The sequence below is a fragment of the Hippopotamus amphibius genome, chromosome 4 (genome assembly GCF_030028045.1).
Source record: "Hippopotamus amphibius kiboko isolate mHipAmp2 chromosome 4, mHipAmp2.hap2, whole genome shotgun sequence".
NCBI classification, from domain to species: domain Eukaryota; kingdom Metazoa; phylum Chordata; class Mammalia; order Artiodactyla; family Hippopotamidae; genus Hippopotamus; species Hippopotamus amphibius.
Genome location: NC_080189.1, coordinates 23,947,542 through 23,973,702, shown reverse-complemented (window position 1 = coordinate 23,973,702; position 26,161 = coordinate 23,947,542). Strand labels below are relative to the sequence as shown.

At 46.4% G+C, this 26,161-nt stretch overlaps 1 protein-coding gene across 1 annotated transcript; it reads left to right on the top strand.

Annotated features, from left to right (window-relative positions):
* The first annotated feature begins 6,756 nt into the window (after nucleotides 1–6,756).
* On the top strand, nucleotides 6,757–24,898 carry TSPAN33 (tetraspanin 33). The gene is made up of 8 exons (XM_057732795.1): nucleotides 6,757–6,933; nucleotides 19,554–19,611; nucleotides 20,270–20,397; nucleotides 20,713–20,787; nucleotides 21,862–21,957; nucleotides 23,550–23,678; nucleotides 24,076–24,237; nucleotides 24,447–24,898. The coding sequence occupies exons 1-8, from the start codon at nucleotides 6,832–6,834 to the stop codon at nucleotides 24,546–24,548; spliced, it is 852 nt and encodes a 283-aa protein (XP_057588778.1). The 5' UTR covers nucleotides 6,757–6,831; the 3' UTR covers nucleotides 24,549–24,898.
* The last annotated feature ends 1,263 nt before the right edge of the window (nucleotides 24,899–26,161 follow it).

Here is a 26,161-nt window from a genome sequence, read left to right as displayed (position 1 = left end):
AAAAATTTAAAATTAAAAAATTTTTTAAAAATAGCTTAATAGAAAATCGATTTTAGGGACTTCCCTGGTGGTCCAGTGGCTAAGACTCCACGCTTCCAATGCAGGGGGCCTGGGTTCGATCTCTGGTCAGGAAACTAGATCCCACATGCATGCCGCAACTAAGAGTTCTCACACTGCAGCTAAAGATCCTGCATGCCGCAACTAAGATCCAGCACAGCCAAATAAATAAACAAATGAATATTTAAAAAAAGAAAGAAAATCTATTTTAAAAATAACAAAGTAACTCCTAGGACCCAAAGGCAAGCCAGAAACTGGGCCTGAGGAAGGGACTCATCCGGGAAATGGAAAGACTCCTCTCTCCAACCATCTCTCTGCTCTTGTCCAAAGGTGATTCATTCACCTGCTGAAGATCAATTCTCTTTTGCTCCCTGGTTCTTATGGCAAAAACGTGGCTGTCCCTCAGCTATGAGGGACAATTTCTGTGTTAGAGTTTTAGCCACACAAAAAGAGAGTGACTACCTCTCTGTTTTTGAGTGGGAAGGAATTGGTTGACCCAGCTTAGATGTCAGGATTGTCTGGGTAGGGTGGATGGTGGATGGACCAGATCACATGGTACAAAACGGCTGCCACCCCTGTGGATGAGATGGAGCACTTAAGGGTAACTGGGGGGCGGGGTAGATGGTTCAAAGGGTCCATTTAGAGTTACATACATGTCTGATTCCCCAGGTAGGTTGTGAGCCCCTCAAGGGCAGTAATAGTGCCTCATTCATCTTCACATGCTTTTTGTTTGCCAGGAAACAAATATTTATTGGATGAATTTATAATCAATTCTGATGACCTTCACTCACACATTAGCCTCACACATCCAAATTCACACATACAGACATATTCTGATAGACACTCTAATATACAATAAACACTTGTGACAGATAGTTGTCTTCCCGTATCCTCCTTTCTCCCCTTCTTTTTTTTTTGACTGTACTGCGCGGCTTGCCAGATCTTAGTTCCCCGACCAGGGACTGAACCCGGGCCATGGCAGTGAAAGTACCAAGTCCTAACCACTGGACCACCAGGGAATTCCATCGCCGTCTTGCTTAAAAATAGAGCTTATTTTCCTAGACCCTTTACAGTTAAGGTGGCAGTGTGGCCCAGTTCTGGCCAATAGATTCTAGTAGAAGTTGCTGGAAGACCATTTGCGAACAGTCAGTGAAGTCGACACGTGTGTCTGGGTTGCACCTTAACCTGAATATGTAATCAGGGAGGGTCCAGCCACCTGAAAGGGGGATAAACTGTCAAGGCTCAATAAGAATATACAATTACCTAGGTAGTCTCTAGCAAATGTCCTGCTTTCTTCATTAAGTTTTTTTAACCAAAATTGTTAACACTGCCAATCATAGTCCCATTTCATATATGCAGCTGTACTCAGTCATATTTCAATTGTCTAATAAATTTGAAAGGAACACAATCCAATATAAATCTGATTTAATATTCCCTTCATTTAGGCATTCTTGAATTATTAATTCTTCTTAGGCTCAGAATAATCTTATCCAATGTTGTCCTTATTGTACTAAAAGTTCTTCTTATATGAAAAAATATAGCTAGACATAATTTTTAACCCCAAATCTTGAGTTCAAGTATGATCAGAGGTCATTTACTGTGTAACAACAGATATCTGACCAGTTTTAGACCCCTTAAACCATCCCCGTCCCTATCTTTTGGAATCTCATTTCTTTTTTTTTTTTTAATTTATTTTATTGGCTGTGTTGGGTCTTTTTATTTTGCTGTGCATGGGCTTTTTTTGTTGTTGCAGTGAGTGGGGGCTACTCTTCGTTGTGGTGCTCAGGCTCCTCATTGCCATGGTTCCTCTTGTTGCGGAGCACAGGCTCTAGGCGCATGGGCTTCAGTAGTTGCAGCACATGGGCTCAATAGTTGTGGCTCATGGGCTTAGTTGCTCCATGGCATGTGGGATCTTCCTGGAGCAGGGATCGAACCCATGTCCCCTGCATTGGCAGGCAGATTCTTTTTTTTTTTTTTTTTTTTTTTTTTTTTTTATTTTATTTTTTTTTGGGGGTACACCAGGTTCAATCAACTGTTTTTATACACATATCCCCATATTCCCTCCCTTCCTTGACGCCCCCCCCTCGATTCCCCCCCACCCTCCCTGCCCCAGTCCTCTAAGGCATCTTCCATCCTCGAGTTGGACTCCCTTTGTTATACAACAACTTCCCACTGACTATTTTACAGTTGGTAGTATATATATGTCTGTACTACTCTCCCGCTTCTTCTCAGTTTCCCCTTCACCCCCCGCCCCCTCCCATACCTCGAGTTCTCCAGTCCATTCCCTGTATCTGCTTCCCTGTTCTTGTCACTGAGTTCATCAGTACCATTTTTAGATTCCGTATATGTGAGTTAGCATACAATATTTGTCTTTCTCTTTCTGACTTACTTCACTCTGTATGACAGATTGTAGTTCTATCCACCTCATTACATATAGCTCCATCTCATCCCTTTTTATAGCTGAGTAATATTCCATTGTATATATATGCCACATCTTCTGTAGCCATTCATTTGTTGTTGGGCATTTAGGTTGCTTCCATGTCCTGGCTATTGCAAAGAGTGCTGCAATAAACATTATGGTACAAGTTTCTTTTGGGATTATGGTTTTCTTTGGGTATATGGCAGGCAGATTCTTAACCACTGCACCACCTAGGAAGCCCTGGAATCTCATTTCTTAAAGCACCCCCAAAGTACAATCTCCTTAGTAGTCATCATGCTATCCTCAACTCATTCCTGACTCCTCATCTTTGCTTACTCTGTTTCACCCTCTAATTTAGCCAAGCCCTACCTCCTTTCAATTCCTCCAACTCATTCAGCTAGCTCTATTTTTAAATTTTTTAAATTAATTTATTTATTTATTGGCTGCGTTGGGTCTTCGTTGCTGCTTGCAGACTTTCTCTAGTTGCGGTGACCAGAGACTACTCTTCATTGCAGTGTGCGGGCTTCTTATTGCAACGGCTTCTCTTGTTGCAGAGCATGGGCTCTAGGGAGCACGGGCTTCAATAGTTGTGGCATTCAGCCTCAATAGTTGTAGCTCCCAGGCTCTGGAGCACAGCCTCACTAGTGGCGGCACATGGACTTAGTTGCTCCACAGCGTGTGGGATCTTCCTGGACCAGGGCCGGAACCCATGTCCCCTGCATTGGCAGGCGGATTATTAACCACTGTGCCACCAGGGAAGCCTCTAGCCCTCTTTTAATTCTTATTCTACTCACCATCATTACCAACCAATTATCTAAATCTTCCCAAAGCAGATTTTAGCATGTTAGCATCCAACCAAAACTCCTTCAATAGAGCCATGTTTTCAACAATGAATACATTCTGAACACCCCACAAGGAACCTGCTGCTATATGCCAGGGATACACAGCCACTGTCCCACAGGCTTTATGGACTGATGGGTTATTCACACCTGGGGCTCACTAGAATTCTTAAGTGGTTTACAGAATAATATGTAAACAACTTCAAGGCCCTCCATGATCTGCCTCCAATTTATTTTGCTAATTCTATCCCCCATTATTCCTTTTCTTTTGGTTAAAATAAACTGGGATACTTGCCCAGTCTGTAATAAAACTGACCTCTGGGCAATCATCTAATAGCAACAATCAGCAGCTTGGTCTTTTTCTCCGTCTTCACAGCATATCTGAAAATGGGTATCCACCCTTCGCTTACCCATTCACTCTTTCTTTTCCTTTTAAAAAGAGTTTATTGAGATATACTTGACATACAATAAACTGCATATTTAAAGTGCACAATTTTTAAAGTGTACAATTTGATTTTTTTCTTATTAGTCATCTATTTTATACATATTAATGTATATATGCCAATCCCAATCTCCCAATTCATCCCACCCCAACCAGCCCCCTCTGCTTTCCCCCTTGGTGTCCATATGTTTATTTTCTACATCTGTGTCTCTATTTCTGCCTTGCGAACCAGTTGATCTGTGCTGTTTTTCTAGATTCCACATATATGCATTAATATACGATACTTGTTTTTTTCTTTCTGACTTACTTCACTCTGTATGACAATCTCTAGGTCTAGCCATGTCTCTACAAATGACCCAATTTCATTCCTTTTTATGGCTGAGTAATATTCCATTGTATATATATACCACATCTTCTTTATGTATTTGTCTGTCGCTGGACGTTTAGGTTGCTTCCATGTCCTGGCTATTGTAAATAGTGCTGCAATGAACATTGGGGTGCATGTGCCCATTCACTCTTTAACCTCTTGTAAAATGGCTTCTGCCCACACCATCCCCTTCATACTAAAACTGATTTCAAAGTGGTCACCTTAACCTGTTAATAGCCAATCTCCTACGAACCTGGCCTTGACTCACTTCTTTGATCCCCATCCCTGGTGCTCCTGTCACACCTATACCCCCACCATAGCCTAACCTTAGAGATTCTGTCTTCTCCATGGCTTCACTTCTATCCTTTCCCATCAGTTCTGTCCATTACCCATAAGTCAATCCTAATTTCTGGTTATCTAGACTATTAATAGTGATCTTCTAACAAACCTTCCTCTCTGCAGTCTCCCACTCTGAGAAAAAAAAAAAGGTCTTACATCATTCCCTTCTTCCAAACTCCTGTTCCCAAATCAATTAAACACTAACTCCCCAATCTTAAATTCAAGTATTTCCAGGATTTTAACTCAGTTCAGCATGAATTGGCATCAGTCAACATAAGTTTCCACTGCTGTACTCAGCATATGCTATACTCCAGCCAAACCAGTCTGCTTATTTTTCACTAAACACATAGTATGCTATTGCATCTCCAGGCTCTGGTTCACCTTTTGTCTATCTGGATTACCTTTCCCCTCCATCTCTGCTATTCTAAATCTCACCGTCCCCCAATTTCATTTGCCATGATATATTTACTAACTATCCACCAAATGTGTCATAGTTATTTGTGCAGTTATCATACTTCCGGACTGGATTCTAAATTCTGTTCAAACAAAATACTGCATTTAGTGAGCCCTTCTATGTGCCAACCTGTGCTGAGTGACTTGCATGCATTTTCTCATTTAATCCTCACTTCAATGTTGTTAGGCCAGTATCCTCCCCATTTAACATTAAAGAAAATGAGCCTCAAGGAGATCAAGTAGTTTGACCAAGTCATGCAGCTGATATTGAAGCCATTGTTTTAATCTGCTCGGGCTGTAACAAAAATGCCATAAACTGAGTAGCTAACAATAGAAATGTATTCCTCACAGTTCTGAAGTCTGAGAAGTCACACAGATTCAGTGTTTGGTGAGAACCTGATTTCTGGTTCATAGGCAGCTGTCTTTTCTCTGCATCCTGTGTTCATAGGGCAGTAGGGTGAAGGAGCTCTCTGGGGTCTTTTTTATAAGGGTACAAAGGTCATTCATAAAGCCTCCATTCTTATGACCTAAGCACCTGCCAAAGGGTCCATCTCCTAACACCATCACCTTGGGGTATAGGATTTCAACATATGAATTTGGGGAGAGAACCGATTCAAATGTTCAGACTACAGCATTCATGTTTGTGTTACATAGACAGCACAGCGTCCATCTCCTGTACTGCTCTCTACCTATGTGTGTCAGATCTGAGTGTTAAAAACGCATTCTGCATGTACACCAAGAGTTAAATAGGGAGGTGGGGACTGAAACAGTAATGAATTAGGATGGCAGGATTGTTGCTGATGTTTCCGAATTTTCACTATTGGGTTATAGTGTTTTTGAAATAAGCATTTAAAATATATTGTTACTGGAACTTCCTTGGTGGCACAGTGGTTGAGAATCTGCCTGCCAATGCAGGGGACACGGGTTCGAACGCTGGTCCCAGCAGATCCCACATGCCACGGAGCAACTAAGCCCATACATCACAACTACTGAAGACCACATGCCTAGAGCCCGTGATCCACAAGAGAAGCCACCACAATAAGTCGGTGCATCGTAATGAAGAGTGGCTCTGGCTCGCCACAACTACAGAACGCCCCGCGTGCAGCAACAAAGACCCAATGCAGCCAATAAATAAATAAATTTATTTTTAATATATATATAGTTACTAAATAGGATTGCAGCTACTCAAATATTCTCAATTGTTATGTGTAGGTTAGTTTTGTCTCTCTGATTTTATTGTCATCCACTCCAAACCCGGGGGGATATCTCTGTTCTCTTGCATTCCCACAGCTTTCAGTGCACTGCTCAGCATACAGTGCACATACTTGTTGATTTTAATGTATGTGTGCTTGCATATGTGCACAGCAAGTGGGTAGAGGACGTGGGTATGTGACGCAGTGTGCATTCCTTCTCATCCTTTTTTCCCTTGAGTAGCTGCAGCCTGGATGCTTTCCTTCTCTGGGGAGGAGGCAGAACCGTTGACCCTTTAACAAGTTGTCGCTCACAGAACAGGTGTCTCCCCCGCCTCTTGGAAAAGAGGGATGGTTGGATACTTAGTGACATCAGAGATTGACCAATGAGAAGTCAGGCTTCGGCAGACGAGCCAATGGGCGGTCGAGGGCGGGCCCGGTTTCCTGGGAGCCCGGCGGGCCGGGCTGGTCCTCCAGCCGCAGCGGAGACTCCGCCGCTCACGCTGCCAGCGGCAGCTCCCGCGACTCCCGGCGGCTCCAGTGGCGGCGCCGTTCCTCTGCCCGCGCTTCTCCCGGACGCACGGCGCGGGCACCTCCCGCCGCGGCGCAGTTCCCCCGCCTCTCGGGCTCCGGCGGTGGCGCGGCTCATGCCTCCGGGCGCGGAGAACGCAGGTGGGCCGGTCGCCGCGGGGAGATAGGCCCCCTGGGGCGGCGGCAGCTGGACCATGGCCCGGAGACCCGGGGCGCCGGCCGCCTACGGGGAGGACTTCTCCTTCGTCAGTCCGCTGGTGAAATACCTGCTCTTCTTCTTCAACATGCTCTTTTGGGTGAGTCTTGGGAGTCGTGGGGGCACCTGGGCTGCAGGGCACCCCTTGGAGGATTGAGCGGGCTGCCCGCGCTGAGGAGGGGTCGTCCCCGGATGCCCGGTTCAAGGCGAACGTGCTGAGCGGCACTGCCTAGTTTTCTGAGAAGACCGCACTTTGAGGTAATTTATCCTAGTCAGGGACAGCACAGTGACTCCTTGTCAGCAGAGGGTGTTGGGGTGGGGGGGTCTGCAGGGGGTTTGGTAAAGACGTGTGGGTATTATCTCGCCATCGGATGAGGGTCTGCGTCAGGCCAAAAAGGTGGGTTTGAGCGGGAGGAGCGCGTTTTCCTGTTGGCCCAAGGCAGACCCACTGATACATTCACGATTGGGGGATTTTTCAGGCCTGGGGGCTGGGAGGCCCTGCTTGCAAAGAAAAAAGAGGAAGGGGGGGAAACCCAGACCTTCCCTCTCCCTTACCTCAGAGAGAATGGGTTAAGGGGCTTTCATCTCTTCCTCCGGCAGGCCTCTGCTGCCCTTCCTCCCTCTGAAGGCTGAGAAAGGACAGGAATGGCCTCCAGGTGTGGATGTCTTTCCCAGAACTGTCCCAAACTTTGCCCCACCCTTCTCAGGTCCAGACTCCATCCCCTGGAGTTTGATGGTCTTCAGCTTCTTTAAAAAGACCCTACGTTGGGCTGAAAGTCCAGGGGTCCTTTCAGAATCTTGTGCTTGGGGCTGGAAAAGTAGAAAAAGTATTGGACTGAGACTGTCTAGATGCTCATCCCCACTCTGCCATTAACTGTTGACTAACCTGGGCAATATGTTCCCCTCTGCAGACCTTAGTCTCCTCCTCCATAGAAATCATGATCAACATGATCAAGGATGCCAGAAATACTCTGCTGGAGCTGAGAATGCAGCTGGACCAGACCATGAAATGCTAGCTCAATCCTGTTTCATATCTAGAAAGTCCCTGGGCCTTACTGGGTTTGAGAACATAGGGAGGTCCACCTCTCTTCCCCAACTTCTCTTCCAGCACCACCTACACCAGAGCTGCTGCCCCCACCTCTGCCTGAGACCTAAAGTTCAGACTTGCAGGAGGGAGGAGTCTAAAATCGTTTCCTAGGAGAGAGAGCAGACTAGGCAGCTAAGCCAGTTGCTGGAAAGGTTTCACGGGGGCTGTGGTGTGAACAGACACAAAGTACATAAGTGCTAGGCTGTCGGGAAAAATGAGAGAAATCCCAGAGGGTGGTGATGACAGCTCACTCTCAGCCATTGTACTGGGGAAAATGAAGTTTGAACTCCTAACAAATTCTCAGCTTTAGAACTGAAAGAAAACAATTGGAAGACATCTTGTCCAGTACTCACATTTTATACATGAGAAAGCTGAAACAGAGATGTTGTTTTATCCTAGGTCCAACAGCTGGTTAGTGGGCTCGATCTGGTGATTTTTCTACTGAACCACAGTGCCTCTAGGGGAAGTCCTTGGCCCAGATGGCTGCTACTGTGGCTGGGGTGTTAGCAGTATTAGTAGTTAACTAGTCAACACAAGTTCCACGTGTAGATTCTGTTTCAGCTGGAGGTCAGGCAAGAACGGCGGAAAATCTCACCACCACTCTGCCAGGCTGGGGGATGTCCTAAGGGGAATTCCCCACCTAAGAGCAAATTCTGGAGAACCCTCTTACATACTCACTGAGTATGCCAGGCCAATGACACGCCATCCTCAGAGCCAGCACTAGCATCCCAGGGACCTCAAGACCTCATTCTAACTTTCTCTGTCAACCAGGACTTTGCACGCATCTCCTTTGGAGCCTTCGGCACCTCACCCTTATTTGCTCTCCTCAGCTACAACAGCTGGGTGCATCTGTTACACTTGTGTTCAGAGTAATTTTCCTGGACTTCCCCACTCTACCCCATTGGCCTTTTGCCAGATAAATGACTTTGGGAGGTCACAGCAAAGGAGATGGTTTGGCTCCATAGACCCATTTATCTTGGTACAAATGCTTCATTCAAGGTCAGAGGACCTGACTAACCAAGCTGGCACCATCCCAAATTAGAGAAGATCCCCTTCTTGGCCCTACTTTAGACTCATAAAAAGTCTGAGGCACTAGAAATAGCACACTGAAGGACAAGAGACCCAATTTCTTTCTGGCACCAACTTACTGTGTGACCCCAAGCCAATATATCTGTCTCTCTGTCCTTAAGCTTTCTCCTCTAAAGGAGAAATTTTTTTTCTGCCTCTGTAAACTATTCAAAGATGAAGACATCACTTTGGGGACTGTTTTCTTTCTTCAGGACCTGGGGATAGATCTAAGGATGCGTCTTTTCTGTGTCCCAGTATCCTTGGGGCATTGACCTTCCCAGGGAACAGTACTTTTTTCAGCATTACTGATGCCACTTCCTCCCCCAGATCCAGAGCCGCAGAGTTCACTCCACACAAGGTCAGCTGGAGATGAAAAGCTGCTTCCCCAGATCAGGGGTCATTTGTCTTCCTATCCCCCCTTTAGGGACTGGTTACTGTTGTTTCTTTTTTGCAGGCTTCCGCCAATCCTAATCAAATTCCTCTCTTCTCCTTAGGAGGCACCCAAGGTTGGGACTGTCAGCCCACTCCTTTCCCAGGCAGAGTGCGTGTTCTGGCCAGGTGCTGGGGAGCTGTGTATGGTTGGTGTTTGTGTCTGTGCCTGGGTCACACTGGAAAGGTGGCCAGCATCATCTGGGCTCGTGTTCCATGGTGGCAGTGGCTATCCCTGCTACTTCTCTAGGAGCCCTCATCCTTGGGCATTTGGAGTCTGACTCGGGAAGCTCCTGGCTCCTTTGGGATCAGGACCTATTTCACCTGTTCATGTTTCAAATCTCACTTCCTCTTTTGCCTAAGAGTTCTGATTTTCTCCCCAGGATTGTGCTCCTGGGTTACTGATTGTTAGGATCCGATGGGTTGGAGAGTTGCCCCAAGATCACTGAACATTATCAGTGCTGCCTCTTTCCTTCCTGACCATTTTTCCACCCATGGCAGCAGTTGGGGTGACTTTTGAGTCAGGCAAAGCCCAGAAGCTCAGATCGCCTGCCGCTGTGTCTCAGCTGAGGCTCCTTAGTAGCGATGCCTCAGGGCTGCCATGGCACTTTGTACATATTTTGGTTGTCAGGTCTTTCTTTACCTGTGCTGTAATTATGTGTTTCTTTGTGTCTCCTCCTCTAGACTTCAGGTTCCTGAGGGTAGAGACTGCCTTCTTCATTTCTGGATTCTCAGTGTCCAGCTGTATTTGGTGGAGAGTGGGTACTTATTGAATGTAATGAGAGAGCAGAGCCTACAGGGTGGAGGCATGATGCCCTTCCTCCCTCTCTCATGGACACTAGTCTGTCAGGATGCAGCCCAACCTTAAGTCCTCAAGCATTCGTGGTTGGGGTATCGTCCTGTGTTCTCCTCTGCAGTCGGCCTGGCACCCCTCCCTCAAGCCGGGTCAGAAAAAAATGGCAGCCATCCCCTCCGGCATCCTCCTGAGGGCCATGCCTAATTACTACCCACAGCACACGTGGACCCGCATCCAGGTCTTCCCTAGACTGGTCCAGGCCTCTGCTGAGCTATCTCCTTCAAGGAGTTCACTTTCCCACCTAGGACCACTGTTTTAGAGTCCCTGGGGCACTCAGAATGTCTCAAACCACCTTCAGCACTATCTGTCGTAACCTGGCTCAGAAGCCATGAGGAAATGATCAGGCATTGAGCCTGACAAAAGCCCCTCCTGAGTAACAGGGTCCCTTCCTGCCACCCCCCCCCAACATGAACACACACACACACACACACACACACACCCCTACCTAAATATGCTAGGAGGCAGAGCCCATTTCCTCCCCCATTTTTTCCCTCCTTTCCCTATAGACTAGGCAGGCTGCAATACATGAAGTATCACATTATTTTTATAAAAACAACAACAGCAGCAACACCAGGAATGAAGACAAGAACCACACGCTGTTGTCAAGTCACATGCATGCCTTCTTAACTCCCCAAATAGTTCTCTTTGCCTTGTACCAAGTAGAAAATCATAAACTTCACGCAGCCTTTAAAAAGGCTTTTATTAGAAAAGCATCTCGTAGAGTCTCCATAGCAGGCTGTGTGTCAGGCTGGTGACTCCAGGCTGTGAGTTTGCATCTTTATACTTCTGTGAGCCCTTGTGAACTTTCCTTCCTTGTTTATAACCTTGGAAAACTAAAACCAGCCATGGCCTAAGGAAGGAACTAAAAAGTTGGCCCAGACATTGGAGAGGAAAGAGTCTTGTGGACTCCTGCACTCTAGAAGAACAATTCCATCCAGTCCAGAGGGATGAAGCCAAGAGCCAGTTTCACACAGATAGTTGCCACCTGAGAAACCCAGGAACAAAAGTGCCACTGAAGGACCTGTGTGTGCAGATCCTGGGCAGTGAGAGAGGGGGCCCTGCTTTAGGGCTAGCAGGCTGTGAATTCTTTGACTTCATTCAGAAATAAGGATAGAAAGGACTGAGAAGCCCGAGGTGCAGACCCCTCCCCCTCAACGTCCCTCTGGATAAGGACAGTGGTTTGATTCCCATACAGGGAACACTACTCTGAGCTGTCCCCCACCACCACCTTCAAAAGAAGAGGGGAAAAGATTCATTCCGAAGAAGAGGTGAGGACTCTGAGACAGATCCACCCAGGTCATGCAGACCAGACTTTAGAATGTGGAAGGTGGGCAGGCCGGGCTTTCTCTCTCGGGAGTTGGTGGGCCCTGGGTGGTGATGCCCCGTCTGCCTCTTTCAGGCACAGTTCCAGGGACTTCCCTCTGGGTCCTGCAGGGCACTCCTGATGCTGTTTTACTTCCGCCTGTCTGAGCCCTGCCCAGTTTGGAGATTACCAGCCGCTCACCCAAGATGACTGCAGGCAGCTCCTTCCCACCTCACGTGATGCCCCGAGTGAATACACATGTCCTGGGGGTGCTGTGAGGCAGAGAGAGGGAGGCAGCCATGTGACCGAGGTCATAAGGCTCTGCAGCCACGTGGACCGATGTTCCAGGCCCACTTTAGCTACTCTCTAACTGAGTGAATTCTCACAACATCAGGTCTTTAGAGTGGAGATCCTAACACTCTCTTGGGGTTGTGGTCATAGTGTGTGTACAGTGGTTAGCCCAGTGCCTGGCCCTTAGCACTCAACAAAAGTTAGCTGTTACTGTCGTTATTAGAACTGGCTCCTAGAGGTCACCTGTTGGGGATGGACTTGGAGAGCTAGGATGAGTGCTTCTGACGAGTGGCAAGTAGCTGGGGATTGAGCCTAGGTAAGGGCCAGCCTTGCGCCTGACTTCCTTCAGCCTTGAAGGCCCTTGCTCACATTCCCCCCCACTGCCCCACCGTTAGCCAGAGGGGGATGTGAATTAATGGTGTCTTTATATTTTATAGTTTACAGAGAAGTTTCATATTTATCATAGGAACAAAGACTCCACTGTTGTCTTTGAGGATCTTCCCTAGGTCCACTCCTCGGAGCTTTCCACAGTGCATTGGTCTTAAGGTACAAGCCAGTGGAAATGGATTCCAAGAGTTAATTTGCCTGTAATTATCGGCATTTGAGCATTAGAGCCAGAAGAACTCTTGTTCAGGACCTCAGCTTGGGCCTTGTAACCACTTCTCTCTTCATGCTGATGACTGTGAAGTGGTTTCCTGGGGGCTGGAATAAGGGTTTTCCTCACAAACATCAAATCGGGACTGTCTTTTCCTGATTTACAGGAAAACAGATCAAGGTGATGGAGAGGCTTTTCTCCATTTTCTGTTTTCTCCCATCTTCTCTCCAAGACCACAGCTGCGTATCTGCCGCCAAGTGCGAGTAGAAGGCAAAGAGAAGAGGACAAGTACGATAGCAACAAACATTATGGGAAACTAGGAGACTGTTTGGAGTACTGCCTTATTATTTTATGAGATGCATAGACATGCATCTAACAGCCGAATCACCTGTTAGTAAAATTGTTCCTTATTTCTGTGATAGAAATTAGTATGTCATGCTTCCTCACATGACACATGGAGAAGGACACATTATCTGTGTAATATTCCTGTCAAAAATATGTCATCTGAAGCTAAACGGGAAGAAACAGTCCAATATCCAAATTGAGGGACGTTAAGCCAAAGAACTGGCCTGGACTTACCCAAAAAAATGTCAGTGTCAAAAGAAAAAATATCAGAACATGTGTTGGCAAGGATATGGAGAAATTGGAACCCCGTACATTGCTGGTGGGAATGTGGAATTGTGCAGCGGCTGTGGAAAAAGTTTGGCAGCTTCTCAACAAATTAAACATAGAATTACTACCCAGCCATCCCACTACTGGGTGTAAACCCAGAGAAAACGATAATTCAAAAAGACACATGCACCCCTGTGTTCATTGCAGCACTATTTATGAGGGTGAGTCAAAAAGTATCTGCACTCTAGTTATTTAAAACTTCTATAAATTCTACCGCCAGAGTGCAGATAATTTTTGACTCACCCTTGTACAATAGCCAGGTCATGGAAGCAACCTAAATGTCCATTGACAGATGAATGGATAAAGAAGATGTGGTGTATATATAAAATGGAATATTACTCAGCCACAAAAAGGAACAAAATTGGGTCATTTGTAGAGACACAGATGGACCTAGAAACTGTCATAAAGAGTAAAGTAAGTCAGAAAGAGAAAAATATCGTATATTAACACATATGTGGAATCTAGAAGAATGGTACAGATGAACCGGTTTACAAGGTAAAAATAGGGACACAGACATAGAGAACAAACGCATGGACAGCAAGGGAGGAAAGGGAAGGTAGGATGAATCAGGAGATCAGGATTAATGTGTATACACTAATATGTATAAAACAGATAACTAATGAGAACCTGCTGTATAGCACAGGGAACGCTAATTCACTTCGCTGTACAGTAGAAACTAAGACAACATTGTAAAACAACTATACCCCAATTTAAAAAAAAAAAAAGAATTACCGTATGACCTGGCAATTCCACTCCTGGGTCTATACCCTAGAGAACTGAAAACAGGTATTCAAACAAAAACTTGCACATGGATATTCATAGCAACACTATTCACAATAAGCCAAAAGGTGGAAACAACCCAAATGTCCATCAGTGGATGAATGGATAAACAAATTGGGTTCTATCCATACAATGGGACATTATTAGGCCATAAAAGGTAATGAAGTACTGATACATGCTACAATATGGATGAAACTTGACAACATTGTGCTAAGTGAAAGAAGACAGACACAAAGAGCCACGTAGTATATGATTCCATTTATAGAAAATGTGCAGAATAGGCAAAACCACAGAGACAGAAAGCAGATTTGTGGTTGCCAGGAGCTGGAGGAGAGGAGGGAATGGGGAGTGACCGTTTAATGGGTACAGGGTTTATATCTGGGGTGATGAAAATGTCCTGGAACCTGATAGTGGTGGTGGTTTCACAGCAATATGCATGTACTTAAGGCCACTGAACTATACACTTTAAAATTGTTAATTTTATGGTATATGTATTCTACCACAATTTTTTAAAAGTCAAGTCTTGAAAAACCAAAAACAAAAAAAAAGAAAATAGCTGTGAAGCTGCTCCAGGCTAAAGGAGACCTGATCTAAATGCATGATTCTTGACTGGACCCTGAATCAGAAAAAAGGGGAAAAAAAAGAAAACAGTTATAAAGGACATTATTGGGAAAATTGGGGAAAGTTAAATATGACTGTAAATTAGTAATAGCATATTAAAGCTTCAAAAAGAATCCAGTATGTCAAGATTGTATAGTGTACACCAACAGAGCACTGTAACCTCTCAGTGCCCTGTCACCTGAACAATTTTATTTATTTATTTATTTATTTATTTATTTTATTTATTGGCTGCTTTGGGTCTTTTTTGCTGCGTGCAGGCTTTCTCTAGTTTCGGCGAGCAGGGGCTACTCTTCGTTGTGGTGCGTGGGCTCCTCATTGTGGTGGCTTCTCTTGTTGGGGAGCACGGGCTCTAGGCAATCAGGCTTCAGTAGTTGCAGTGCATGGGCTCAGTAGTTGTGGCTCAAGGGCTCTAGAGCGCAGGCTTAGTAGTTGTGGAGCACGGGCTTTGTTGCTCCAAGGCACGTGGGATCTTCCCTGGCCAGGGATGGAACCCGAGTCCCCTGCATTGGCAGGCGGATTCTTAACCACTGCCCCACCAGGGAAGCCCACCTGAACAGTTTTAAGATCCACTGCCATATGTTTTGGCGTAAGGAGAAATCACCCTGATTAAAGGTTGTAAAATTGCATGCAAGTGAATCCCAGTTTAAGAAAATATGATATTAAAAAGTGTGGATTTACAAAACTAACAAATTGAGGGTGGCTTTTTAAAAAATAGATTTCATTTTTAAGAGCAGTGTTAGTGGGCTTCCATTTATTCAAAAAAAAAAAAACAGTGTTATTTTTACAGAAACGTTGAGAAGATGGTGGGGAGAGTTCCCATATACCCCATATCCAGTGTCTCATTATTAACATCTTACATGAGTATGATACATTTGTTACAATTAATGGCATTATCATTAAGGTCCATACTTTACTCAGATTTCCTTAGTTTTTACTTAACACCCTTTTTGTGTTCCAGGAGCCCATCCAGGAGACCGAATTTCATTTAGTTGTCATGTCTTCTTAGGTTTTCGTTGGCTGCGGCAGTTTCTCAGAATTTCCTTGTTTTGGATGGCTTTGACAGTTCTGAGGAGTACTGGTCAGACGTTTTGTAAAATGAACCCCTGTTGGAACTCGCCTGATGTTTTCTCTTGGTTATACTGGGGTTATGGGTTTGGGGGAGGAAGACCACAGAAGGGAAGTGCAGTGCCATTTTCATCACATAGTCTCGTATATCAGCGACCTTTGTTGATGTTGACCTTGATCACCTGGCTGAGGCAGTCAGGCTTCTCCACTGTAAAGTTAGGCTTTTCCCCCTTTTCCATACTGTTCTCTCTGGAAGGAAGTGACCATGTGCAGCCCACACTTGGAAGCGGGGAGTGCAGCTCCACCTCTTTGACAGTGTGGTACCTCCATAAAAAATCTGGAATTCTTCTGCGTGAGAGATTTGTCTTTTCTCCCCCATTTATTTACTTATTAAGTCATTTATATCAGTGTGGACTCGTGGATATTTATTTTATGTTTATACTCTTCTATTTTGATGTCTCTTTGGCGTAGCCACACCAATGTGGGGTTTTGTTTTTGTTTTTGTTTGTTTTTGAGCATTTCCTTACCTTCTGGCACCAGAAGATGCTCCAGCCTTTATTTCCTGCCCCAGTCCTAGGATCAGCCATTTCCCCAAGGAGCCCAGCGAATGGCTATTTTCATTATAAGGTGATTACTCACCTTACATAAGGATAAAAGTACTAGTGCATGCAAATTATTTTATATAATTTGACCGACAACTCTTCAGGAACAAGTCTTTGGCTGGACTCAGCTATTTTAAAAACTGTGTCTAGCTTTTGAAAGTTTCCAGCGAGGCTTCATTCTAGCCAGAATATGAAAAGCTATTCTAGGAAGAGAAGTGTCTTTATCTCCATTCTCATCATGAAAGGAGGTCATTGGTGATATTGTGGGGTGTCATAAGGATTTTGTAGCAAAGACTGATATAGGGTAGACAGCATCCGACTGAGACTGGAAACGGGGTTTAGTCCAGATGTTACCACTGTCCCCTTGTGCACTTGGTCAAATATCACTTCGGTCTTTTGACCTCATCCGTAAGAAAAGGTGAGTGGCCAAGTTCATTTCTAAGCTTCTATTCAGCTCTAAAATGCTGTGTTATTAACGGCAGCAGCACTAACTTTGGAATGGCAGCAGCTTTGAGGAATTCAGGGTGGGAGATGTAGGCAGGAATAGATGTGTGAAAGGGCAAGCAGTGACTGCAGGATAGAGGCAGATCAATGACAGAAATGCAGAATTTTAGAGTTAGCTAGTTTCCAGGTAAGCAGTACCATTAATGATCATATTAAGTATTAATGATAATATTAATGTCTTAATCTTGTTTTTCACATAGCCAGCACCTGCTGTTCTAGATCACCTGTGCTTTAGGCTTGTGGTTCTCGAACTTGGCTGCATGTTGGAATCACCTGGAATGCATTCAGAAACACTGTTACCTGGGTTCTAATGCCAGCGATTCAGATATACTTGGTTTGGGGTGCAGCCTAGGTATCAGGAGTTTTTAAGTTCTCCTCCGTGGCCCCCATTCTAATGGCAGCCAAGGTTAAGAAATACTGCATTAGGCTATAGATGCTCTTGCCCCCTCTCATATAACAAATATGTCCCCTTTAGGGCAGGGACCACGTCTTGCTCATCTTTGCAGTCCTCAGAGCATCTCCTACATAACAGCTGATGAATTGCCTTTGGATATTACTGCTGTAAGAAATTGCCGCAAACTTAATGGTTTAATATAACACAAATTAGTTTTCTTATAGTTCTGGAGGTCAGAAGTCCAAAACAGGTCTCATTAAGCTAAAATCAAGGTTTCAGCAGGAATGGTTCCTTCTGGAGGCTCTGGGGGAGAATCTGTTTCCTTGCCTTCTCCGGCTTTTAGAGGCTGTTCTCATTCTTTGGCTTATGGCACACACTCCAGCCTCTGCTTCGTGGTCATACACATCTCCTCCTCTCACTCTGACCCTCTTGCCTCCCTCTTATAAAGTCCCTTGTGATTATACTGGGCCAACTGGGATAATCTCCCCAATCGCAAGGTCCTTAACTTAATCTCATTTGCAAAGCCCCTCTGGCTGTGTAAGGTAACATATTCACAGGTTCTGGGAATTAGGACAGGACATCTCTGGGAGGACACTGTTCTACCTACCACAGATAGAGACAGAGCAGCTGCTATAGTTACAAGCCCACCCATGGAATGAAGTTACCCTGTGATACATGGCATCTCTTTCCTTTCCACTTCTTGTTTTAGCTGTGTTAGGATTTAATTAGAGACCGTCTTTGTGTGAAGTTATACACCCTAGTGAAAATTTAACTTGTGACAAAAACAGTGAAGAGCCTGGGAACAACAGAAATAAAGAGCAGATACATATTTTTTAATGATTCAGTAAAGTGATATTCAGAACCGTAATTGCCCATGGTGAATTTTAAAGGACAGACAGAGATGCCTGATCACTGTGGCAACGGGCTTGTGCTTCTGGGCCTGTGGGATGACCGGGATCTCTGTTGTGTGGTTTCCTTGCCTCCCACTCACTCCCCCTTGCTCCCTGAGCCTGGCTGTGCTGTGGGACAAGAAGCCAGCTGGCACCTACAGCCCCTCACACAACTCTCTCTATAAGCGGCTCCCTCTCTGCTGGACAAAGAGTGTGAGGACCAGCACATAACACATCTGGCCTCAAGGCAGAGGTGGTGTCAAATGATTGGGGACCAAGGAGAAAGGGCCTTGTATACAAGCTGAGAAGGGTCCTGAAAGACAGGGTTTTAGACAAGGGTTTCCCATTTCCTGCTGAATGCAACAGCTGGTAGAATCCCCCGAGGAAAATGCCTCTCTACTGAGGGACTAGTCTGACCCTATTACCTGCTATAGGGGCTCAATTTCCTTCTCCCACCAAAGCGCTGAGATGGTTCTTCCCAACTGGTCTCTGTCTTGCAGGACAGTGGAGCCCAGCCAGCCCTCTCCTTCCCCACTGAGTTGGTCAAGTCCCTGCTGCTGAGAACTCCCTCCAGCCAGAGCTTGGCCCCAGCTGTTGCCATGGTGACAGCCAGCTGCTGCTTAGCACCAGCCTGGGAACTGGGCACAAAGGAAGGGTGCCCAAGGATGCGTACACTGGGCCACCCTGCCCTCCTGGAGGCCTGGGGTGGGGGGCAGAGAGAAGGCCCCTTTAGGGAGCCCTGGTGGTCTCTGATGGGTCTGTTCTCTCAGGGAAGCCAGGAAGTTTGAAAGGTCTAAACTTCTCTGTTCCTCCACACTGGAATCAGGGTTTAAAAAGTTTCCTCTGCAAGGTAGTTCTGCTATTTTACAGCCATGCTTTCATGTGCAAGCATTCTTTCACACTGGTTGGCACTTTCATTCTTGCCTTTGACACCGTATTGACCTCCAAGAGGGTTAGAGACCTGGAGCATCTACTCAGGCCTACTTCAGCTTTAAGACCTCTTAGAATCCAGGTGTAGCTAGATTCTAATTCAGAACTTCACAGTTTCTAAGTGACCCTGAGCAAGTTAACCATTAGCCATGATAGATAATGTTTATTATCAGGCATTGTGTTAAATGCTTTCCATGCATTCTTTTATTTCGTTTTCACAGTAATCTTATTAGATATAGTTGTTTTAAATTCCCATCTTCAGATACAGAAACAAGCTCAGAGAGTTGTCCAGCATGGGCTCAGGTTCGACTCACTCTGAAGCCCATGTTCTTAACTGCTGTTCTGTATTAACCTTGCATTGCCTTAATTTCCTCATCTGTAAAATGGAGATAATAGCTGCCTCACAAGATCACTGTTTTGTGTGGATTAAATGAGATAATCTTGGTACAAGCTTTTCATGGAGGTAAAGCACTGACAGATTCTATCAACAGTATCCCTGGGAAGGAAAAAGATGTTCATTTCTGGGTCCAGGAAGAGTTGTCCTCCTCCTCCTCTCCTTTAAGGCTACTCATGGCTATCAGGGCTCCCTGGTTTCCAGAACCTCAGAATGTGGCTCCTTCCCTGTCTCCACAGGTGATTTCCATGGTGATGGTGGCCGTGGGAGTCTACGCTCGGCTGATGAAGCACGCAGGTGAGCTGTAGGTCCCCGTCCATCTCCCCGTGACTCTTGCCTGCCCCTTCCTCCTCTGCCTCTTTCAGCCCCGGCCCTTCAGCCCTCCTTCCCACATAAGCTATGGAGCTGTAGGGGCAGCCACCCTCTAGCCAAATCCTAGCGGCTTACTCCAGCCATCCAAGCCAGTTCACCTGGATTTCCCTGAGCTCCCACGGATCTTCTGAGATCTGCCTACATATTAGGCTTAGAAATTGTCTAGGAAAGAAGGTAGGCTTCTGGGTGCAAAGAGTAGCCAGAGGCTCTAGCCCTTCCTTTGCTCTGTTCCAGAGTAACTCAACCTCCATTCCTATTCCTCTGCGCAAAGGCTCCAGGAAACAGAATCTGCAAAGCCAACAAGCTTAATGCCATTCTAATTCTTTTCTGGAGCGAAAGTGGTCCCTCCTCTCTTAAGCCTGGGAATAAAGGCTCTTACTTTGTTAGTTCCTCAAATTAAATGCCACAAACCCTTCTGGGCCCTTTGTGTTCTCCCTGTGGGAGGGCAGTACTGCTCCCTGTCACCTTTACCCAGCCACATTGGAGAATCCCCCCACCAGGGGAGGAGGACAGTTCTGGGGGCACCCCACTCCATCCCTCAGTCGGCACCAGACTCAGACTGAGAGACAGCCCTGTCCCCCAGAAGCAGCGCTGGCCTGCCTGGCGGTGGACCCTGCCATCCTGCTGATCGTGGTGGGCGTTCTCATGTTCCTGCTCACTTTCTGCGGCTGCATCGGATCTCTCCGCGAGAACATCTGCCTCCTGCAGACGGTGAGTGGTCGGGGCACCCCCCAGGAATGCCCTGGCCCCCTTCTCCCGTGCCTCTCATTCCTGGAACCTTTCAGTTTCCTTTGTCCCTCTCTTCCCTCAAGGCCTGTGCTGTCCACTCCTCACTATAGAACTCAGCCCAGGAGACCCAGCACAGGGTGATCACCCCCAGGACAGCATCCCAGACGCAGCTAACAACTGTGTGTGGGGAATCTGGGAGAAGTGTCCTGTGGCCCCCCAAAACTCCCCACAGCCCTGGAAAGAACAACTGCCCAGTGTGGTAACAGACGGTCTGCTTTTCCCACCTGCTCCCCACAGTTCTCTCTCTGTCTCACCATCGTGTTCCTGCTGCAGCTGGCAGCTGGGGTCCTGGGCTTCGTCTTCTCAGACAAGGTAACACTGGGAGTCACGGGGCCTCCTCAGATGTGAACCAGAGGGAGGAAGGGAAGGTTCCTGTCCGTGCTGAGCCTGATTAACCACATGGGTCCTTCCCCTGAGAAGCATCAGCCTTTGAAAGATTGTCCTTAGGGATGAATGAATGGTCGTTAAAGTCGCCATATTTAAGGAGGATTTCAAGATCGTAAGGTGTTTTCCTCTGACAGTGTGAGAGGCCAACAGGGAAGTAAATTCTATGAACCCAAACTAAAATAGTCTGCAAATTTTAATGGCAAATGATTGAGTAAAATTCAGTTACCAAGTGGACCACAGACAACATGAACATTTTATTTCTTTTAAAAATTATTTATTGGGCTAAACAAAGGTAAGAAACAGGGGAAGGAAACAAACTTTGAACAGCTCTTACCATATCCGGAAGTGTGTCTGCCATTCAGTGACATCCCTTTTAATTAAGGACCAGAATTTCTTTCCCAAAGGGCAAATGATTGCCAGAGGCAGAGTATAGGACTATGGATAGGAAACTTTGAGCAAAGTAATGAAGCAGGAAGGGAGTATGGTAGAAGTATGAATTTCAGAGCCACTGAGTTAATTCAGAATGTCCTAGTACTTCTGGCTTAGTAAAATCCTAAAATGATACAGATCTGTTTTGAGTCTAGAGAGATGCAATTCTCTTATGTCCACTAGAGGTCAGTGCCTCCGCTCAGTAAGTCCTTTTCTACTAAAATATATTACCCCCCCACCACTCAACACACAAACTAGTTTCGCTGCTTTGCATCAGTCAACAAGTATTTTGTGTAATAGTATTCAGAGATAGATAAATACTGAATTATCTTGAAACGTGGCTCTGAAACGTGGCATTAGCAGGTCCAGCATTTTTCTTGCCCACAGGTACCTGAGGGCCCAGGGATGCATGGGCTTCGGAACTGGCCATCTTCCATTATTAGGACTTGGTTCTGATTTCAAGGCTGACTTACATAAAGAAGGATGACCACTATCTATTGCTATTTCTGCAGGGAGGAGTAGGTTAGGGGTTAGTTCTGTGTTCTGATTCCCTCCTCATGTTTCTGGCAGGCACGAGGGAAAGTGAGTGAGATCATTAATAATGCCATCGTGCACTACCGAGATGACCTGGACCTGCAGAACCTCATAGATTTTGGCCAAAAGAAGGTATTGGACTAAGGTTCAGGGTGGGGGCGTCATCTAGTGGTCTGGGAAGCTGTGGGTAAAACTTAATGCCATCCCAAGAGACACCTCACCCTCAAGGCCTGTGGGCTTCTTCATTACCTGCCAGGTAGCCCCTGGGAAGGGGCTTGGCAAAAAAAAAAAAACACACATAGCTTTAAAAGTACTTTTAAGGGCACAGAACTATATATATATATAGTAATCTACCAATTATGTAAAAAAAGAGAGGAAAGAATATGTATTCACATTTGCAAAAGGAAGCTGGAAGGTTATGAAGGAAACTATTATAAGTGGTTAGGGTGAGGGGGAACTGGGCAGATTTTTTTTTTAATTATTTATTTTTGGCTGCATTGGGTCTTTGTTGCTGCACACAGGCTTTCTCTAGTTGCAGAGAGCGCAGGCTTCTCATTGCGGTGGCTTCTCTTATGGAGCATGGGCTCTAGGTGCATGGCTTGAGTAGTTGTGGCACACAGCCTCAGTAGTTGTGGTGCACAGGCTTAGTTGCTCTGAGGCATGTAGGATCTTCTCGGCCCAGGGATCAAACCCATGTCCCCTGCATTGGCAGGATTCTTAACCACTTTGCTACCAGGGAAGTCCTGGGCAGAATTTTTAAAATCCCAATTCAAAAGTTAGATTTTTAAAATTGTGGTAAAATATACATAATATCAAATTTACCATTTTTAAGTGTACAGATCTGTAGCACTAAGTACATTCACATCACTAAGTACACTCACGTCATCACTGTCCATCTCCAAACTTTCTTTGCAACTGAAACTCTGTACCCATTAAACACTAACTCTCCATCTTCCCCCTCCCTCTAGTTCCTGGCAACCACCATTCTATTTTCTGTCTCTATGAATATTGTATTTGTCCTTTTGTGACTAGCTTGTTTCACTTAGCATGTCTTTAAGATTCATCCATGTTGTGGGATGTGCCAAATTTTCTTCCTTTATAAGGCTGAATAATATTCCATCATATGTATACACCACACTTTAACCTATTTATCTTTTGATGCACAACTGGGTCATGTCTACCTTTTGGCTACTGTGAATAATGCTGCTATGAGTCAAAAGTTAAATTTGAAACAAAAGTGCTTTTGAGACCAGTGCTGAGTTCCCCTTCGCTTGGTACAACACTCAACTTGGATCCTGTTTGCTTTCATGGTGTAATTATGGGCTCACAATATTGAAGAGTCTCCTCCTGTGCTTTCTCTATATTAAGGCAAACATTCATAGCACTGATTCTTTAGTTATTTCAGCCAGTATTTCTGGAACATATCCTTTTCCCAAGCTCTACGCTATGCAGGACTGCAAAACCAGAAACTGCCCTCAAGGAGCTCTTAGTTGAGTGTGTAAAACAAAATATAAATGCAAGTTATAACAACACATATAAAATAATAGAAATTAAGAAGAGAAAACTTCAGGTGAAGGTCACTGAGAAGCTTGAGCTCAAGGTTCACGGCTGTGTTTAAACACAACTTGAACTTACAAGTGGAAGCCTGCCATAGACTTTTGCCCCTTGTCACCTCAGTGTGAGAGGTGGGTAATTCTTAACCCCTATGGTGTGCTTTGTTGCAGTTCAGCTGCTGTGGGGGGATTTCCTACAAGGACTGGTCCCTGAACATGTACTTCAACTGTTCGGAAGACAACCCCAGCCGTGAGCGCTGCTCTGTGCCTTACTCCTGTTGCTTGCCTACCCCCAACCAGGTGAGCACACATCCCACCTCATTTCCTCCTGCAGTGATCTGAGTTACTTTCTGATTAGGGCAGCTGCTGTTGCGAATCTCCATTCCGTTGTTTAGCCAATCAGTTTTGTGGGACAGCTGTCAGATGTTTTTCTTCACTCCAATCTGATGACTCTGTTAATCTTTCACTCCTGTAGCCCAGAAGTTCAGAAGGTACAGGTCTCTAAAGCAAGGAGAACTGGACTCAGACCTCTCAGCGGAAGGGAAGTCTGCGTTTAGCAACTTCCAACCTAGCATCCTCCACATATATTCTCTAACAATTTAGAAGTTTTGAAAGGGTGGGAAGCCCACTAGCTAGGACCCCAAAGAAAAAGTTCTTGGAATGGGAGTCCCACTTGGCTTTTCAACTCTCTCCCCAGGCAGTGATCAACACCATGTGTGGCCAAGGTATGCAGGCCCTTGACTACTTGGAAGCTAGTAAAGTCATCTACACCAATGGCTGTATTGACAGATTGGTCAACTGGATACACAGCAACCTCTTCGTACTTGGTGGTGTGGCACTGGGCCTGGCCATCCCCCAGGTAACTTACCCTGTAAAACTGTGGTCCCACAATTCTGTAAAGGCTCCTTTGTTTGGGGGAGGGCACCTGGGGCTCAGCTAGGGTGTCAGGCACTAACATTGCTGAAAGGCAGGAGATGTGATGGTGCTGACTGCACCGGGAAGACTGAGTCAGAGAAAACAAGGGCATCTCTCATTGCTGAGGACCCAATTCCTTCTCACCTTTCCCAGCTGGTGGGTATCCTGCTGTCCATGATCCTCGTGAGTCAGATCAAAGATCAGATCAAACTACAGCTCTACAACCAGCAGCACCGGGCTGACCCGTGGTACTGAGAATCCATCCTGCACCTCCTCAGTAGGGCAACACGCGAGCCTCATCAACCAACGGCAGTGGTTACAGCTCTCAGCACCAAATGGAGATTTGGATCCCAGCCCCGCAAGCAACCGCAAACTCCAGACGGCAGAAGGCAGGGTGCACAGGTGGCTCAAGTCTCTGAAGGATGTGCCTCCTCTCCCCATCCTAGCTCTCAGCATTGTTATTTTGTATTCTAACCTCAGTCACTTGGGTTTATGTTTTTGTTTTGTCTGAGCAGACATGCTTGAGCAACAGCAGTTGCACAGAGTTTTGGGGGCACTAGGCTTTTCACCAAGCCAGCACTACTGACAGCTCTAGTAGGGCTGCTACGGAGCTTGACTAACATACTCAGATTCTGGCTGTTGCCAGCGAGCCCTGCCTGGAGTCCAGTTGGCATGATACCAGCTCCAGAAGGGAAGGGAGTGGGGCAGGCAATGCGCGTGGGGGTCGGCTGGGGACAGCTGTATGTGTTGGGTAGGAGTGAGTGGAAGACGGTGTATTTACTAACTGCCTGTCCTGCCATCCTCCCAGGTAGTCAGAGTGAGCTACATCCTGCCCCTCCCTCATTTCCATGGAAACGTGGCAGTAAGGGCAAGGGGTACAACAGCAGCCAAATTCATCCCTTCTCCCCTCCTTTAAAAAATGTTTGGAACCATGGTCTCTGTATCCTGCAGCCAGAAGAGGTGGGACTGAGCCGTATGTGCCCCTGAATTCCACCCCTGTATGGCCCTTCTTCTCCAGTAAGTGGTTTTTTGTTTTGTTTTGTTTTGAACCTTGGCAGTGTGCAGAAAAAGAGATGGAACACCCCCCTTCCTCTGCACCAGAGCTCAGTATTTCTACAGTGTAAGAAGGGATCTTGCTGGGGCTGGGGGAGCCAGAACCGGCAATGAAAGTTTGTTGACATGGGCTAAGCGAGACTCCATGAATTTTCCATTCTGGCAACTAGAAGAGGAGGGGTAGAAGGGCCCAGTTGGTGGGCCTTCCCTCCAGGAGGGGACTGGACGCTCTTTAAACGCTACCGTACTTCCCCGGCCCCGCCACCCACCCCACATCCCTCTAGCAGATGCGCTATTCCCTTTCCACAACCCCGCCCTCTCCGGTCTAAATTAGATCGAGAGATTCCCAATTCGGTTCTGGGAACGGCGTAATTGTATCCTCAAACCTGACGTTAATTTTTTTCCGAACTAAAATAAATTAATTTGCTACCCAAAACTTTCCGGATGGGTTAGGGAAGGACAGTCTGTAAATCGCAGCCTACCCCCTCTCCAGGAAGGAGGGGGCAGGAGGTGGGGGTGAGGAGGAAGAAGGCCATCTCTTCACTCCCAGTCTAGACCCTCTAGCGCTCTCCTCCATTCTTATCCGAAAGAGCTGGGTACCGCAGCCCACCTCGCTTTAGCAAAGACCCAGAAAAATACTTCCAACCCGGCGCGCGGCTGCTTCGCGCGGAGAAGAGCGTGCGAGCGCGGCGAGCGGGGAGGCCCGGCGGGCGCGTCGGGGGGCGGGGCCGGGGTGGGGCCCGCGTGGCGCCGTGGGTGGTCCCCGCCCCCGCGGCGCCCGCGCCCCCGCCCTCCGCCCGCGAGGAGGGGACAGA